Genomic DNA, 18,639 nt, shown 5'->3' on the forward strand with positions numbered 1-18,639 from the left:
TACCCTATTATATATAAACATGAATTCTTCAGACAATGTGATCAGTAGCTCTTATTTTAAAATTCTGGAGCTAAGCATAGTGGCACACCGCTTTGATCCCAGCATCAGGGAGGCAGAGGCAGTTGGGTCTCCGTGAGTTTGAGGCCAGCCTGGTCTACATAATGAGTCCCAGGACAGCCAGAGCCTACATAGAGAGACCCTGATTCAAAACAAACAAGCAAACAAACAAAAAAGACAATAAATAAATGCTGGAGGAGCCCTGCCATCCCAGCACTCTGGCTGAGGCAGGTGGATCTCTGTGATCTCTGTGATCTACAAATTAAGCTCCTGGACAGCAAGGGCTACATAGAGGGACTCTGTCTCAAAACAAAAATACCAACCCCCAAATCCCAACTCACCACTTTTTGCTAAAATTATTTTTATCATAAATATAAAACCTATTCTACTAAAAGCAATTCTGAAGTGATTCACTTAGAGATTCTTCTCTGGGGCATAAGGAGGTAACAGGTTGTTCAGCTTTTTATTAATCAATCTGAGATAATTGATGAGCTCTCGCCTCCCCCCCCCCCCCATGTGTGTGGGGGTGGAGTTCGAGGCAGGGTTTCTCTGTGTAGTGCTAGCTGACCTGGACTACACAAACTAGGCTGTAAACTAGCACTGTTTACACATTGATACAGGAGATTCTTCCGTAACGCCCAGGTCTGGACTGCAACCTGATCTCACCCGGCAGAGAAATCAGTGCACAGAACCAACCCCCAACACATAAACTTAGTAAGCCTGCTCTTCAGAGTGCGTTCAAAGCCGAGCATAGGGGTGCACACTTTTAATCCCAACACTCGGGAGGCAGAAACATACAAATCTCTGTGAGTTCCAGGCCAGCCTGGTCTGAAGAGCAAGTTCTAGAACATCCAGGACTGCATGATGAGACCCTGACGCAAACAGTAAACAAGCAGAAATGAGTGTATTCAAAATGCTATGAATATAAAAATTATGATACAGACACTCATTTTAAGAAACCTTAACACCCGACAAAGAAAAATAAAAACTGTAATTCTACAAAGACAATTAGTCAAAGGTACAAAGAACATTCACCTTGTCAGTCTCTCCACACTAACTACAATCCAACCGAAAAGACCTTCTGGTTTGGGGGCGCTGGCACTGGCTGGCATGCCGCAGAAGCCCTACCTCTACTGGCTGACAGACTGGCAGAAACCAGCGAGAAACAATTGTACATCAGAGAAAGCAGTGCCCAACCTTCTGTCCTGTATTTTTTTTTTTTTTTCTGAACAGAGAGAATGGAGGGGGTGGGCTAGGAAAGCGGAGCTGGACGGCGTGACATCCAAAATAAACTAAGTTGAAACAGCACGTCCTGCCTTCTTCCTAAAGCCATTTCCCTCAATAGCAACAGGGAGCGCAGGCAGTCTGCAAGTCATCGGTACACTGCTATTTTCACTTTCACAAGAACCCAAGAAAGCGCTGAAGAGCGAAATCTCCCTCTTCCCTGTTACCTTCCAAACCTCCTCCTTCACCTACAAAACCTACTTCAGGAGCCCTTCAGCCGCCCGCTATTTTGTCTCACGGAGGACGCAGAAGGGGGAGGATCTGGCTGAGAAGTAGGGGGGAAATAAATAAATAAACAAATAAATAAATGAGAAGGTGAGACGCAACCGCGGAGAGAGTGCAGGGGGCCAGGTCATCGCGGGAAGGAGACGAGGAAGGGGACTGCGAAGTAAGCCGGGCGCAGACTTAGCGGAGAATTCACCGAGGAAGACAAAAAGGATGGGGGGTGGGGGGAGGCGGTATTAGGGCGGAAGCGCCCAGACCGGAGCCGCCGCGGAAACCGGGGCTGGGCAGGAGCGCCTGAGCCCGGCCCTGATGCTTCGGGTCTGCGGCAAGTGCCGGGAGGCAGCGGGCGGCGGGCACCGAGGCCGCCGCGGGCTGCGGGCAGCTCAACGCCCAGTTCCCAGCCTCCGCCGGGGCGCGGGACGCGCGGGGCTCTTACCGGTAGTTTGGGGCTGACCTCGCCCTTACAGAAGTGGCAGAAGAAGCGGTGCGCGGCGACCGCAGAGGCCGCGTCCGCGCCCGCCGCCGACGCCTCCGCCATGTTTCGCCTCCGCTGCGGACGTCCGAAAGGGCGGCCGGCGGTCCCTCCCCAGGCCGCTACCTCCGGGGCTGCAGCCGCCGCCGCCGTCACCGCCTCCTCGGTGCCGCCCGCCCGCCCGCTCCGGGGCCCGCAGGGGTCACGTGAGCCCGCCCGGCCCCCCGAGAGGCCGGCCCGCCAGCAGCCGCGCGCCCTGAGGCCCGCCTCCCGGCGCCGAGGGCGGAGGAGAGAGAGCCCGCCCGCCAGCACCTCAGACAGCCCCTGGCCGGTCCTCCAGCCTGCCAACGAGAGGACGGCAAGAGCGTCCCCGGAAACCAGCGACACGGCCGGCTAGAGCGGCCAGTGCGCGGCCCCGCTTCCGCGTCCGTCCGGGTGGCGTTCCGCTTGCGGCAAGGGTCGTTGCGCTGCTCCTGAGCCTAACCACTGGTCTCTGGATAACATTTGGAGCTTCTAAGTTAGCACTGACCCCGAGGTTAGTGGAAAACGCCGCCGGAATGAGGAGGCCCTGGCTCAGGGCCAAGAAACTAAGTCCGGAACGGGAACTTGCATGAAGGGAGAGGCGTCAGGCGCCTTGGAAATCCTTTCCAGGGATGGCAGCTGGGCTAAGGATGTTTCTCCAAAGACGTCTGGATAAGTGAAATAGCCTTCCCTACGACATCGTGGCAGGAGGGACAAAGACTTAGGTTCTAGAGAGTTAGAGAAATATATGAATAATGGCAGGTAGCAGTTTGTTATAGGGAGGTAATTTATACATCAGTTACATCCATTTCTACTTGTTCCATTTGTCAAGGTGTAAAAATTTAATATGGTTTTCAAAGGAACATAACTTCATCTCCTAATTGAAACACCCGCTTGAGAAGCTTTTCTTTCCTTTCTTTTTCTATATTGAGGCTTATGGCTTGGGAATGATACTTTGTACTCCCACTGAGTCCTGAACCTTAGTCCTTTGTATCTGTGACAAAGTCCTTGCACTTCCCCTCCCCCTTTCTCTTTAGAGATCTCACACTTTGGACCGGGTTTGCTTGGTATTTATTATGTAGCCAAGGCTGGCCTTGAATTTATGTCTGTCAAAAGCTTTAGAGCTGAAATTACAGATCTGAGTCACTACATCCAGATGAATACATTCTTTAAAGATATTGGAACCATGTATCATCCCATAAAAATAAATATCATATAGGGGTGACTTCTTTTTTTGAGACAGGCTCTCGTGTAACCAGACTGGCTTTGAACTTAGTATATAACCCTGTACCCCTGACCCTCTGCCTCCACCTCCCAAGTGCTAGAACTACAGGCATGTACCACCATACCTGGCTTTAGAAAACAAGTGTGATGTCTCGTTTTCCAGTCTTTTGTTTAATGGGTGGTTGTATCACCCACCAGAGTCTTGTATAACACAGGCTGGCTTTGAACTTTGTGTCCCAGGTTGGCCTGGAGCCGTTGATTCTTTGATTTTGGCTTCCTGAATGCTAGGATGTATACGGTCATACCAAGCCACTGCAATTACTCTGGTACAACACGTTACAAATAATGATGTGCTAGTTATATTGTACAAAGTCATCTTAAATGTTGGTGAAGTGTCTACTCAAAGGTTACGCTATATTGATAGGTCCTGGATGTCCAGCATCATGAGGAGAACTAGTGGCATGGTTTTTATCACGTCCTTGGAACAAAGAATTCCAAATTAAAGTATTAAGGCAAATATATGCAAGGTTTTAAGGTTTGGGTATGTATTATCAAGTTGCCCTCTAGGGAAAAAAAATGTGAATTTATATTGTTCTTTCCTAGTTCTGAGGCTCCAGGTGCAATGACTCAAGCAGAAATTAAGCTGTGTTCTTTGCTGCTGCAAGAGCATTTTGGTGAGATTGTAGAAAAAATTGGAGTCCACCTAATCAGAACTGGAAGCCAGCCACTTAGAGTGATTGCCCACGACACAAGAGCATCAGTGGACCAGGTATGCTTAGATGCTATCCGCTTGCTCTCTTTAATTCGACCCCATCACCCATCTTTGAACAGTGGTGCTCCTTTCCCTAGAAAGTAGAAATAGAGAAAGCCTACGGTCAGAACCTCTATGGGGTGGGAGTGGGGCATGGCATTGCACTTAGGCCCCAGTGTAGCATCCCTAGCTCACCATTGCTGGGTAAGGAACCTTCGCTGTTGCCACGCTCATTCATTCACAGTGAGTCTACTAATCCGGCACTGCCTTTAAGGAAGGAGAAGCAGTAGGAAAAAGTGAATTGTGATGTGAAAGGTTTCTGTCACTGTCTGGCTGAGGCTGGGTTAGGAGGGTGACTACAGAGCATGTGGGATGCCCTGCTTTGATCTCCAACACTACGTAAAACCTCGTATGATTTTTGTTTATGATCTCAGCACTTGAGAGGAGGGCCTCAGTAGTTCAAGGTCATCCTCAGCTACATAACAAGTATAAGGCTACCCTGGGCTCCGTGAGACCCTGATTCAAAACAGAAAACTAGAAGAAAGATAAAGTCAGGCATAATATGAACCTCACGGCAAGGAATTCTTTTGATTTCTTCCATTGACATTAGCTACACTAACACACAGAGGAAGCAAATTCTGTGTGCAGTCGAGTTAGATTCAGTCCCTGTTGTCGTGGCGGGAACTGGCCCAGATGGCTGCCACAACAAGTTCTGCTTCTCATGGGCCCTGGGTCCCCTGTCCTGGGACCTGGGGATAAGTTTAACTGAGACATTGTCCATAGACATAGCAGTTCTCAGAGCAGACAAAAGGCAGGTCCTGCTGTTTCAGCTTGGGCCCAGTTGCTTAAAAATAAATAAATAAAGTAAAAAGGTTCAGAAGACTCTTTGCCAGTGATCTGATGCTCACTGAGCTGGGGGTAGGCAGAGGGGCATCGTGCCAGCACGCTGGCGCTGCATGGCTTCAGGCCTTCCCTCTCTTTCCTTTGGGTCCTATCTAGGTGAAAAAAGCCCTTTGTGTCCTCATCCACCATAACCTGGTGACCTATCACGTTCATAAGCGCGGCGTGGTGGAGTATGAGGCCCAGTGCAGCCGGGTACTGCGGATGCTGCGGTACCCCCGGTACATATACACGACCAAAACGCTGTACAGTGACACCGGAGAGCTGATTGTCGAGGAGCTCCTGCTGAATGGCAAAATGACAATGTCCGCCGTCGTGAAGAAAGTAGCAGACCGGCTCACAGAGACCATGGAGGGTCAGTACTGCAGCTGCAGCTCTCAGCGGAAGGGTAGCCTGGCTGGCCGCTCCGCCGTCTCAGGCCATCTCCCCTGCCTGTCTCCTCCTGTTCCGTAGACGGCAAGACCATGGACTACGCCGAGGTGTCGAGTGTGTTTGTGCGGCTGGCAGAGACTCACTTTGTACAGCGCTGTCCCCTGGTCCCTGCCGCTGACGGCTCTGACCCTGGGCCGCCACCGCCTGCCCCAACCCTTGTTGTTAATGAAAAGGACATGTACCTGGTTCCCAAACTGAGCTTGATAGGTAAGGACTTTCCGTCCTGGAACTATGCTTCGCCCTAACTGTGGGCTCTTCCTCACTGAGCGTTTGCAGTGACTTGCTGTGTGTTGGTCCTTGTAGTATGTAATAATGGAAAAGCCGTGATCCCTGCCGGAAAGACGTTACTCAGTCACACAGAAACCTCATATACTATGATAAGAACTATGGAGGAGCTAGCTATTACAAAAATACATCATGGGGGAGTGTATGTGCAGGGGCTGAAGGCTTATGTTTTCTTGGAGAAAGTGGAATTTGATCTGGTCTTGACACAGAAGTAGGACCGACCCAGGGAAGTGAGAGAAGATGGGTACTTTTAAAACCAGTGTGTAATGAGAAAAAGAAATAGACACTAGAGGAAGTGAGCGGTCAGCGTTACGGCAGGGTGTGCAGTTCAGAGACCAGGGAGAGGGGAGAGTGGAGAGTGGAGGGACCAGGTAAACGAGGCACTGGGAATTACCCGTTCCCTAACCTAAGAGCAAAGGGTACTCCTAGGCTCTTAAGCAGGGAAGTGACATGATCTGATTTACAATGTTGATTGTCTGGTAAAGGCACTCGAGACAGACTGTTGGAAAAGTGGATGTAGAAGCAGTGAGAAGGCAAGCATCGAGAGTGACATCTGTGTGTCTGACTGGCATGGGTGGGAGTGTCATGGTGCCAGTGACTAGAAGGAAGCGTAGAAGGAGCAGTTTGGAGCAGACATGGATTTTCTTAGATGTTGCCCTCACTGACTTGAGTTTCTTACACCTCCTCAGCCTCCTAAACAGTTCTACCCTGAGACAGCTACAAACATCTTCAGGATGAAGAGGCACTGGCTTCTTTTCCTGTCATCAAGGGCTATATAGTCTAATTGTTGAATTATTCTATTTATCAGGAAAAGGTAAGAGGAGGAGATCATCTGATGAAGATGCTACTGGAGAGCCCAAGGCCAAGAAACCAAAATTCACAGATAAGAAGGAGGTAATGGGCTTCGTGATTAGCAATCTTCACCCTAGAGCAGTCCAGAAATAGCCCTCAGACAACAAGTCGACAGAACCTGCATGTTCCTGGTTAAGAAGTACTGGGATTATGAATGTCAGTAAATGTTGGTCAGGAATAGAGTAATGTAAGCAGAATCCTCCTGCTGTCTGCCCACTTCTCCTTGCCCCCTTTTTACTAAGGAACAGTGAGAGCTCTGATGGTGAGAGGAGCACTGTGGAAGGAATGCTGCTCCGGCTCCCTTCTGAGGGCTGACTTCACGGAACAGTGGTACTAACTTTAAAACAGAGAGAACAGAGCAGGGTGTGGTGGCTCATCCCTTTAACTCCAGCAGGGATGCAGAGGCAGGGGGATTTCCATGAGTTCCAAGGCTATATAGTAAGACCCTGCCCCCCCCCAAAAAAAAAGAGAGAGAGAGAGAGAGCACCTTTGGCTGGGGATGTAACCCCGTTGGTAAATTGCTTACCCGCCATGCAAGAATCCCTTGGTTTGATTCCCCAGGACCAAATAAAAGCAGAAGTGGTGGCCAGTGTGATGATCCATGCTTTTAACTTAAGCACTTGGAAGGCAGAGTCTAGCCGGTCTCTGTGAGTCGGAGACTAGCCTGGTCTACAGAGTGAGTTCCAAGATAGCCAGAGCTACATAGTGAGGCCCTATCTTGAACTAAACAAGCCAGAAGTGATGCTGTGCAGCTAGTAACTCCAGGACTCAGAAGGTAGAGGAAAGAGAATCAGAAATTCAGGGTTGTCTTTGGCTACAAAGTAAGTCTAAGTGGCAGCCTGTATAAAAGTAACTTTTATTGGACTGATTTAATTATTATCTCTAAGACTTTCTGCCTCCATCTCTATGCTAGGCTTAGTCCTGGAAGCTTCTAGTCTCTGTACAGTCTAATCTAGGCCTAGAATGATTTCAGCCTCTGACTACTGAATAAGCTCACCCTTTCTAGTTCTTTCTGAGTTCTTGCTGGTTCAACTTAGCTGTCTGGCTCAATACTCCTCTTCAAGCTGACTAATTCAGTCTGGCTTCTCTCAGTTTCTCACTAAATTGTTCTTGACCTCAAACTAACTTTGGCAATGTGTTCTAATCTTCTGGCTCCTTCTCATTCTCTGGCTCATTCTGTCTTCACCTGTGTCTAATTTGTTCTCTTTTCAACCTCTCTCTGTAAAACTTTCCTGGTAAAAACTGCCTCTGAATTCCATGAACTGAACTATCATGAACTCAACTCCATCACACTGTCTCTCAGCTCACTGACTCAACAGAACTGCCTGAACAGAACTCAGAGTTCTAAATGCCTCTTTCTTCTGGGTGCTGGGATTCAAAACGTGTACCACCACGCCTGGACCTAAGCTTTTCTTTACCTAAAACTCTATATCAGACTGGCCTTGAACTCAAAGATCTACTTGTTCTGTCTCCTGGGATTAAAGGTGTGTCTATATTGCAGCCAGAGTAGTCATGTACTGAATTAAAATTCCTCTACATTCCTGGGCTATATGAGACCCTGTTCCCCAAAAAACAACAAATGAAAAAAGAGAACATAGAAAAAGTTGGAGATGTTCAGTGTGGCTGGAACACATAGACCTATGAGGACCAGTGGTGGGACATAAGTCTAGAAAGATGCATTTAGGCCTCAACTGTTGCATGCAGATGCCCTATCAGCACCCTATTAATTTGACTAATGTACATCTTAAGCCAATTATGTAGTAAATTTGATACTAGCTGAGCTACATGAGATCCTGTCTAAAAAAAAAAAAAAAAAAAAAAAAGCCAAGTTAGGGACCATTAAAATCTACAACCCGTGATCTGTCAGGCGTGTTCAATCTTCAGGCTATGATTATGGCCAAAATCACAGGAGGATCCCTGGGGCTCACCAGCCACCCTGGCCTACTTGGTAAGTTCAAGCCCAGGGAGAGATCCTGTCTCAAAAAATAAATAGAAGTAGATGTCTGTGGTCCTGAGAGAGGGTTTAGCAGTTAAGGTGCCTCCTAGTCCTTCAGAGAACCAGGGCTTGGCTCCTAGCGTCCATGTCTGTAACTTCCTGGCCACCGTGGGCCCCATAGGTAACCTGAATTAAAAAAAAAGAAATCTTGGCCTGGAGAGATGGCTCAGTGGTTAAGAGTGCTGTCTGCTCTTCCAAAGGACCCAGTTCAATTCCCAGCACTCACTTGGCAGCTCACAGCTGTCTGTAACCCCAATTCCAAGGGATCTGACACCTTCACACTCATGCACATAAAATAAAAATTAAGTAAATTATTAAAAATTCAGTTTCAAAACCCACATGACAGCTTACAACTGTCTGTAACTCCATTCCCAGGGGATTTGACATCCTCTTCTGGAATCTACAGGCACCAAACGTACCTGGTGCAGACGCACATATGCAGACAATCACACATACATGTAAGATCAAAAATTAAGTCTTTTTTTTTTTTTTTTCTTTAAGTAGACATTTTGGCGAGGTGTAGTGGCATATACCTTTAACCCCAGCACTCAGGAGGCAGAGGCAGGTGAATCTCTGTGAGCTTGAGGCCAGCCTGGTCTACAGAGTAAGTTCCAGAACAGGCAGGGTTATGTAGAGCGACTGTGTCTTTAAAACAAAACAAAAACTGTAGATATCTAGCCAAGCCTGGTGTCACAAAGCTCTAATCCCTGAACTTAGGAGGTAAATCATGATAATGTCCAATAATGTCCAAGTAAGTGATTATGTTAAAGAAAGTCAACTAAGGTCAGGACTGAGAAGTGTCCTCCATGCTTAGCAGAGGACCCTGGAGGACAGTGGTGGAACTGGAATGCCAGGAACAAATGAAGTTTCCTGCAGAGGTGGAGATCGGCTGAGGAAAGCCAGAGAGGGTCTAGCTAGAATGGCCAGCTGTGGCAGGAGGGAAAGGAGTGGAGGAGAAAGGGGGATTGTAGCGTTGGAGAATTCTTCTAGAAAGACTTGAGCAGGGTAAAAGCTGATGAGAAAAGAGTAATAAAGGAGAGGTTGGGCTTAGTGGACAGGAAGCACGCTTGATCTGGATCCTGAGACCCAGGGACAGGACATGCCCTTAGGTGAAGATTTTCCTGGAAGAGGGCAGAAGGGAAGGAGATGGTGAAGATGCCTGCACAAAGTGGAGGGAGTTCTGGCTTCTATGTTACCCATGAAGTCAAGAGGAAAGTCATCTGCAGAGAGTAAGGGATTGGAGGGCAACGGAGAGGAGCTAACACAGACGAGGAAGGTGACTTCAGGGGACTTGATGTTAGTTTGTCAGGACACACTAACCGACACTCTTGAATTCTTTCTGTCCACCCTACTTAATTACTACAGTATGACAAAACAAATGGAACTTAAAGTCAAACTCACTAGGAAATGGCACCATATCTCATTGTCTCTCTCTGATCTTCTCCCTTCAGCCCATCCCAGATGATGGAATTTACTGGCAAGTCAACCTTGACAGGTTCCACCAGCACTCCCGTGACCAAGCGATTGTGAGCGCGGTCGCAAACCGAATGGACCAGGTAATATCTGAGTGGGCGAGCCAGGGTCCAGCAAGGAGTAATGTCGGTCTTGCGGATGGTCGTCAGGTGTGGCCGCTGGCTCAGAGCCAGAGCCACAGGCAGCAGAATTCTGAGTTCTAGTTTATCTTTCAGACAAGCAGCGAGATTGTGAGGACCATGCTCCGAGTGAGTGAAATTACCACTCCCTCCAATGCCCCGTTCACTCAGCCTCTGTCCTCCAATGAGGTATGCTTCGGGTTTCTTTTTTTTTCTTTTTTTCTTTTTTTTTTTTTCTTTGGGGGGGTCTTTCTTTCTTCCTTTGTTGTTTTGTTTTTTGGAGACAGGATTTTTCTGCCCTACCTGTCGTGGAACTTGATTTGTAGACCAGGCTGACCTTGAATTCACAGACACCCAACTGCCTCTGCCTCCGAAATGCTGAGATTAAAGGTGTGTGCCATCACACCCGGCTTGTTTAAGTCTTTCTATACAGCCCTGGCTGTCCTGGAACGTCCTGTGCTGCCCCACTATCCTTGAAATCACAGATCCTCCTGCCTCTCCCTCCCACCATGAAGGTTTAGCTTCATATTTTTGTGCTAGATTTCTGATAGACATAAGTATGATAATAGTTATTAGACAACGCTTGTAGGGTTATGTTGATGTCTGTGCCTTGGGGGAAAGGGAGGTTTCTGTTTGGCGTAGGGCAAGGATTTTTTGGAAATGATGAGCACTGAAATATTTGGCCACTTTAGGATTGACTTTTACAAAGGTTAAGCCATGAGCCCTAGAGAGATTTAGCAGTTAAGAGCACTGTCTGCTCTTCCAGAGGACCCAGAATCAATCCTCAGCAGCCACAAGACAGTTCACGACAGTCTATAACTCCAGTTCAAAGGGATCTTACTCCTGGCTTCCATGGGCACTACACAATGGTACGCTTACATTCATGCAGGCAAATTAAAGCCAGGTGTTTTAACATATTATGCATTAAAAATCAAAGCTACTCAGGAGGCAGAGACAGGCAGATCTCTGAGTTTAAGGCCAGTCTGGTCTATAAAGGACAGTAAGGGTTACACAGAGAAACCTGTCTCAATAAATAAATAAATAAATAAATCTCAAAAAAACAAAAATGGTTAAGCCATTATTACAGTCAAATATCTATCTGTCAAGTAAAACTTATTTCTAGTTGTTTTAAGAATCTAGTAGCCAGGTGTGCTGGCATGTGTGTGGAAGCCTACATATTCAGAAGGCTGCTGAGGATTTCTTGAGCTCAAGAGTTCAAAGCCAGGGTGGGCAGCAGCAGGAAGGCTGTATACATATGTTTGGATTCTGATGAAAGCTTTGGCATTTGAACCTGCGTTTCTGTCATTTTTATAATGACACTTACTTAAATGTTGTTACTACATGTAACATAGTTTCAAAGCTTTCTGTAGTTGGTTGATTTGTTTTGAGACAGGGTCTCTGCTGGCCTGGAACTTGCACTGTAGACCAGGCCTCTGCCTCCCTAGTGCTGCGATTAAAGACCTAACTTTCCGAGTCCATGGCCCTTGTAAATTCCAGGAGTCTCTTGAGCCCCAGCTGGTGTTAGCCACAGGCATACACGATGTGCCTGCTGTGGTTTGCCTTCATTAATTTCCTATCACTGGACATTTGGGTGGTTTCTTATTTTCTGTTTCTGTCAGGATCTGGCTATGTAGTGTTGGCTGGTTAGAGCTCACTCGGTAGACCAGGCCCCAGACTCAGAAATCTACCTGCCTCTGCCTCCCAAATTCTGGGATTCAAGGCATGTAGCCCTCTTGGCCCTTGTTTTACTCTCATAAACAATGATACCATGAGTATTTTTTAGTCGTTTTTGTGTTTTGAAATCTAAAATTGGGACATCTCATTTCAGTTAACATGAGCAATGCTACCCCATTTCCAGCTTCTGCTTCTGTCCCACAGATCTTCAGATCCCTGCCCGTCGGCTACAACATCTCTAAGCAGGTTCTTGATCAGTACCTCACACTACTGGCAGATGACCCAGTAAGTCTCCCACCCCCTCGGTCTGTTCACAATTTATTTCGGCCTCTGAATCCTAATAGAGTCTGCTCTCACCTTCTTGTCTACTGAGCCGACCCAAACAGAGCCCCATCATCCAGCGGGAAAGCTGCCTGCTCCCACTCTGGACCAGATTGCTCCATGAGAAACAGAATACCTGGGCTTTGCCTTCAGTTAACACCATTGACTCTCTCTCCTTTTAACAGCTGGAGTTTATTGGAAAGTCTGGCGACAGCGGCGGAGGGATGTATGTCATCAGTATCCTTCCCTGTTGTCCATTCTGTCAGGGCCCTGGGGTGGGAAGCAGAAGGGTGACCTAAGAAAGGTTGTTTTGTTTTATGATGAGACAGTCTAACGTAGCCTAGGCTGGCCTTGAACTCACTGAAGAAGAGGTTGGCCTTGAACCTCTGATTTTCTTGCCGTCACCTCCCAAGTGCTGGGATTAGAGGCATAAGGAAAGGATTTTGTCAATGCTCAATATACTAAACAAGTTCAAAAATAGAAATAACATTGTAGTAAGTTTTCTGTGAATTTTTACTGAGCTACAGTAATAAAAATTAAACAGGCTTTGGACTGTCTCTCAGTAGCTCCGCAGGTATCGTTCAAGGTGCTGGGCCAGATCACCAGCCCTGCCACAGGGAGAGAAGGAAGAGGGTGGAGTCAGAGCAGAAAGATAAGAAAGGGAAGGGAGCAAAAGGTTTGCTTAAGCAGAACCCTTACAGATGTTAATATATTTATATATCATACAGAAAATGGGAAAAGCAAAGTATCATTTAATTTTTAGTTATAAATTAGGAATTTAGTCATGAAACTAAGTTCACAATGACCAGGCCAAAATATTACGGAATACCCTTAATCCTCTACAAAAAGACCTCCATAAGGCGTTAGCATCCCTAGCCACTGCAACTCTGGAGTCGGTAATCCAGGAGAGGTGAGAGGCTCACTGGCTGGGCTCGGGCTCAGACACCTCCTATCTGTACCCCAATGAACAGGCAATTGGGTTGGTTGGTTGGTTGGTTGGTTGGCTGGTTGGTTGGCTGGTTTTGGAGTTTTTTTCTGGCATACCCTGCCACACTTGGTCTCACCTTTCCAGTAGAACTATTCTTCCCCATAAAGTTAATTCCTAGTTAGGCAAATTAACCAGCCTCCCTAAAGTTTTGTAATACAAGAACTACAAAGGAGTAGGCATTTGGTGACAAGCTATGATTAACAGAGCCATCACCAGCCCCTGGAGCCGTGAAAGAACTCCAAATGAGCTTTTCCTCTCTGTCCACAGATTCACACTCTAAGGCCAGGAGCTCTAGCGTACCATGTGCTTCTTTGTTCCCCCCCAGATTCGGGTCTCGCTGCGCCAGGATATTCCGTCTGGTATTGCAGAAGAAACACCTGGAACAGAAGCAGGTGGAGGATTTTGCAATGATCCCTGCAAAGGAGGCGAAGGATATGCTGTATAAGATGCTCTCAGAAAACTTCATCTCACTCCAGGTAACCACAGCTTCAGCGAAGGCAGGGCGGCAAGGCTTCGGCAGGAGAAACTCCTGAGGACGTCCTCTGGGTGCCCAGACAGACCCCGTAGCTTCTGAAACAGAAGAAGATGAACACGGGCATAGAAAGTCCCTGAAGGGCCATGTAGGCTTTAACTGGCCTAGTAGGAGAGAGAGACAGAGCTCACCAAGAAGTCAGCCACAGCCCGTTCTTGCTGACCTTCCTCAAGCCTTCAGTCTACTAGAATAACTCAGTCAGCATGTCTGAGAGCCTATGGAGGGCTGTGTGGAGATCCTCTGAGGAAACAGGTTGAATGGATTTTGGAGTCAATTCAGACAAATCAGCTAGCATCATCTTGTACCTGTAAAATGGTGGTGGCAGTTGACACCAGAGCATGGTTTACAGCAACCATGGTAGAACATGCCTGTCAGTCAGTACAAGGCCGGAGGGTTGAAAAGCTAAGGCCAGCATTGGCCACAATGTCTCACACTGTCTCGCTTATTAATAAACAAGGTCGATTTGGAAAGTCAGGGATAATCCACCTGGCATGTGTAGCATTTCCTCAGTAAATCTTGGTTGCCTTCCCTTTCTTTCACTCAGGATGCAGACAGACAAATGGAAAACCACGGAGCCTGTTTCACGTGTCTGATTATGTCATAAACATAGCTACTGGTTGTCAGTACCCAGTGGATTGGTGTTTGTTTTGCCAATTCCAGTGAACAGTACCATTTCTCTCCTTTATTTCTGTGGATAAACAGGAAATTCCTAAAACACCAGACCATGCCCCGTCCAGGACCTTCTATCTCTACACTGTGAATGTGCTGTCAGCTGCCAGGATGTTGCTGCACAGGTGCTACAAGGTAACGGATGTGGGCTTCCTCCCCATTCCCTCACATGTACAGCCTCGCCCTTCTGCCTCCCTTGCCCACCCACCCACGCCACTTACACCAAAGCGTCCGTGTCTCTAGTCTGTCTTCTCTTTCCCCAGAGCATAGCCAACTTGATAGAAAGGCGGCAGTTTGAAACAAAGGAGAACAAGTGAGTGGACTCTCTGCTGAATTGTCTTCTTTTTTTTGGTCAGACACAGCTTGTTTTAATACTATTTTTTTTTTTTTTTTTTTACCACTAATCCAGTACCTAAAACACTTCAAAAGACTATGTTGTGACAGTTCTCCTTTACCTGGTACCTGTGGGCCTCACACTTTTTCGTTTCCATTTTCAAGGTCCAAAGCCTGGGGGGAAACTTGCTGTAGAAATGGAAACAGTACCCAGTCCCCAGTCTAGTTGCACTGAGTCATAGGTTTGTGTTGGCACACCCATGCCTAAGTTTACCCTTACTGACTACACCGCCAGTTAAATAGCTTTGCAGATTTAGGAGGCATGTGCCTGACACCAGCATTTAGGTGTTGACTGAGAGGCAATGAATGTTTCAGGAACAAAGCTGTGTTTGTAATTAAGCTTATGGAAAATGAAAGGGATGAAACGCTGAAAGGGAGGAGCAGGGCTTCTGGGTTAAAGGGCAAGAGAACCTCAAGGTCAAGGAACCTCCCTCAGGGCTGTGTCTGTCTGCTAGGCGGCTCCTAGAAAAGTCTCAGCGGGTAGAAGCCATCCTTGCGTCAATGCAGGCCACGGGGGCGGAGGACGCGCAGCTGCAGGAGATAGAGGAGATGATCACGGCCCCTGAGCGGCAGCAGCTGGAGACCCTGAAGCGCAACGTGAACAAGTAAGCAGCCTTCAGTCCATGCTCTCCGGAGGAGGCCGGGATCCAGTTCAGGCCCGGCCCAGTCTACACGGGGAGTTCCAGGACAGCCAGGGTGTTGTAGAGAGACCCTGTCCCAAAAAAGTATTGAACCTGCCTATTTTCTAAGTCAGCAGTTCTGAAGCCATCACGCTTCTTTTCTGTGCTCTGTCATTCGCCAAGTATTGAGAATTTTACTTCAGTCTCAAGTCTTGGCATTCCATCTTCGTCCTTGCACAGACTTGGTTACCTCTTCCCTAGAACTTGAGTTACCTCATTTTACAACCCATGTGTCACAGTGCCCTCAAGGTAGGTGTGTTGGAGGGCTGTGTGTGAGACCACACCTGCCAGGCATGCATGTGGAAGCCAGAGGAAGATGCATGCTGCTGTGTCTGTATATTCTGAGGCTCCAACCTCAGGCCCTTACACTTGGATGACAGGCAATTTACCCAGGAGTCCAAATCTCCAAGCCCCAAGTTAAGTGCTGTCTTTAAGTGGTTGATAGCATCACTGTCCTAGGTGAAAGGATTTGTCAGCTTGTGCATGCGCATTCTTCCTTTGGCTTGGGAAGGGGTTATGTTTTTGACTAAAGGTCTCATACAGCGCACACTGGCGTTGGACTGATCCTATTGCTTCTACCACCTCCACCTCCACGTCCAGAGCGCTGGGATTACAGATGTACACCACACTACCCAGCTGATTCGCTGACTTGTTTTTACAGCATGAAGTCCAAATTCATTGCTGTCACGGGGCCTTTCATAGCTCCACAGCAGTAACTTCCATATTCATTCCTTTTACTTGTTAACAGGGACTGTGTAACCTTTATTAAGTTCAATGTTAGCTGTAGTTTTGTTTTCCTCATTGGATTGTATCAGAGTGGGGAAGTCCCTTCCTGCTCCTAATTAGCCCTGACTCTTCAGCTCTGATGGCTGTAAAGCACGCTACCATTTCACCTATGCTTTACAAATAAGTGCTGGGTTTTTCTCAGGCTTGCAAGTAAAACCTTAACTTCTCCCAGGACAGACACTGTCTTTGTAGCCGTAGGAGCACCATGGTGCCTGGCATGGGAGAGATCTACTCATTTTCCATCGCTCGGGGATAAACAGGCATTTCTGTGTGGCCACATTCAGCCCAGCCTCCAGTTTTGAATATGTTAATGAGCACTAACCCTGGGCAAATGCTTTCATTTTTTCCACTCAGGCTGGATGCCAGTGAGATCCAGGTAGATGAAACCATCTTCTTGCTGGAGTCCTACATTGAGAGCACCATGAAGAGACAGTGACCCAGAAGAACCAAGGCTGGGATCAGACTCAGGGGCCTTCACATGCTGGCCAGCGGACACTACAGCCCCACCAGGAACCAGCGCCCTTCTCAAAAGATGTGGGAGATACGGGAAGGGAAGAAGGTGCTTGGATGCTTTCCTTGCAGTGGGATCAGTTGCAGGTTCTTGCAGTTTGTTTGTTTGTTTGTTTTTTAATTTTTCAAGACAGGGTTTCTCTGCATAGCCTTGGCTGTCCTGAAACTCAATGTGTAGACCAGGCTGGCCCCAAACTCACAAAGGCCTGCCTCTGCCTCTGCCTCTGAGTGCTGGATTAAAGGCGTGCACCACCACGCCTGGCTAAATTGGAGATTCTTGTACTGATGAACCGTATTCCTGTCCTTCTGCGCTGCTCATGACACACCTGAAAGAGGACATTCTCCTCTCATCAAATCCCCACAGTGGGAAGAACCTTAAATAAATGAGATTAATCAGAAATTACCTGTATCAGTTCTTATCAAGAATCATCTGAGGCCGGCAAGGTGACTTAACAGCTCAAGCCTGAGAACCTGGGTTCAGATGCTCGGCGCCCGCATGAGATCTAGGTGTGATGCCGCCCAGCCCAGGGAGATGGGCATATCCCTGAAACTCGTTGGCTAGCCAGCCTAAACAAATTGATGAGCCTCTGGTTCAACAAATAACGTGAAGAGCAGCAAGCTGATGGATGGCTCTGTGGATAAGGGAGCTTGCCACCAAGGCTGATGACCCAGCCCCAGAACCCATATGGTAGAAGAAGAGAGTAAACACAAATTATCCTCTAACCTCTTCTTAGGCACAATAGCACACATACACATACACTTAAAATTAAGGAAGCAATCAAGGAAGACCCCCCCCAACTATCGATTTCTGATATAGACACACAACACATACACCACACATACAAAAAGAAGTCCACCAAACCTGGGCATGAAGGTGCGTGCCTGTGATCCCACCAATAAGGAGGCTAAGATGGGGGAATTACTGCAAGTTCAAGGTCAGCCTGGGCCTTTTGATGAGTTTCAGGCTGGTGTGGCCAATAGAGTGAGAACCTGTCTTAAGAAAACAAAAATTAAGTCCAAACTCATGTTGATAAAACACCGTGACCAAGGAACTTACAGAAGACCCTTACCTGGCCTTGCAGTTCCAGAGGGCCAGAGTCCAAGATGGCAGAATGAAGGCATGGTGGCAGAAACAGGATACTGTACACTGTGTGCATGTGTTATGTGTTAAACATTACAACTCAGCAAAATAGGCACAGACTTTGCAAATGGAATTGACGCCTAGGAAGAAATTTGAGGGACTGTGATGGTTTGAGTATGTCCCTCACGGCTCCCCTTGGGGATTTGAACACTTGGCCCCCAACTGATAGCACTAATCGAGAGGTTTAGAAGTATGGCCTTGGAGGATGCCACTGGGGTAGGTATCCTGTTTCTGGGTTTTTTTGTTGTAGGTCTTGGTTTTTGTTTTGGTTCTGAGACAAGGTTTTGCTGCCTAGCTAGGCTGACCTAGAGCTCACTGTGTAGACCAGGCTGGCCTCAAACTTTCAGCAATCTTCCAGCTTGCATTTCACAGATACTAGGGTTAAAGCATGTACTGCACACCCAGCAAGAAGACCTGTTTTCAGGACTGACAGGTAAAATGGCCCAAGCAGTCATACTGAGTGTGTAAATTTGCCAACTCTAGGCTTCTAGAATATCTGAAATTATCTATGTGGAAGACTTTACTATGATGTCCGCGCGCGTAATCATTACCTCATTACTTTTCTCTCTGTGGTTCTGCTCTGAACTGTGTCAGTATCTTGAATATAGTCTGTCCCAGTAGCTTCAGTTCATTTAACACAGGTAAGCGTTGCTCATAAGACCCTTTCCTCTTACCAATAACGCTTGGGTGTCAATATGTTGCTAATTTTACATTAAACCCAACGTATCACAATAAACAGGAGGCCCTAGTCTGGAAGTAAAGGTCCTTGCTTGCCAAGTTTGACAACCTGAATATTTTTAATTGAAAATAGTTTTTTTCATACAATATATTCTGATTACAGTTTCTCTACCCCA

The 18,639-nt window shown here is 47.4% G+C and overlaps 2 protein-coding genes and 1 non-coding gene across 5 annotated transcripts in view; 2 read left to right on the forward strand and 1 right to left on the reverse strand.

Moving 5' to 3' along the window:
- Nucleotides 1–2,296, reverse strand: part of Rnf115 (ring finger protein 115) — a 62,638-nt gene extending 60,342 nt beyond the window's left edge. Inside the window, exon 1 of one of the 2 annotated variants that reach the window (XM_060393048.1) lies at nt 2,003–2,296. In XM_060393048.1, coding sequence (XP_060249031.1) covers nt 2,003–2,104 — 102 coding nt within the window. In that variant the 5' untranslated portion in view covers nt 2,105–2,296. The remainder of the gene's footprint in view (nt 1–2,002) is intronic. The other variant, XM_021656144.2, reaches the window with a different exon arrangement.
- Nucleotides 2,297–2,416: 120 nt separating this feature from the next.
- Nucleotides 2,417–17,044, forward strand: Polr3c (RNA polymerase III subunit C). 2 transcript variants are annotated; one of them, XM_021656146.2, is made up of 15 exons: nt 2,417–2,573; nt 3,887–4,052; nt 5,034–5,289; nt 5,388–5,573; nt 6,460–6,545; nt 9,951–10,055; nt 10,188–10,280; nt 11,970–12,050; nt 12,272–12,323; nt 12,936–12,996; nt 13,400–13,550; nt 14,309–14,410; nt 14,539–14,588; nt 15,124–15,273; nt 16,489–17,044. In XM_021656146.2, exons 2-15 carry the CDS (start codon nt 3,906–3,908, stop codon nt 16,568–16,570), a joined length of 1,602 nt encoding a protein of 533 aa, XP_021511821.1. In that variant the 5' UTR covers nt 2,417–2,573; nt 3,887–3,905; the 3' UTR covers nt 16,571–17,044. The 2 variants fall into 2 exon arrangements, with proteins under 2 accessions (XP_021511821.1, XP_060249027.1); XM_060393044.1 differs by lacking the exon at nt 3,887–4,052 and having other exon boundaries at nt 2,422–2,573.
- On the forward strand, nt 4,678–4,810 carry LOC132646157 (small nucleolar RNA SNORA5). Its single transcript, XR_009584282.1, has one exon. It is a non-coding gene; the product is annotated as a small nucleolar RNA SNORA5 (small nucleolar RNA).
- Nucleotides 17,045–18,639: the final 1,595 nt, after the last annotated feature.

Source organism: Meriones unguiculatus, chromosome 10 (assembly GCF_030254825.1).
Source record: "Meriones unguiculatus strain TT.TT164.6M chromosome 10, Bangor_MerUng_6.1, whole genome shotgun sequence".
In the NCBI taxonomy this organism is placed as follows: domain Eukaryota; kingdom Metazoa; phylum Chordata; class Mammalia; order Rodentia; family Muridae; genus Meriones; species Meriones unguiculatus.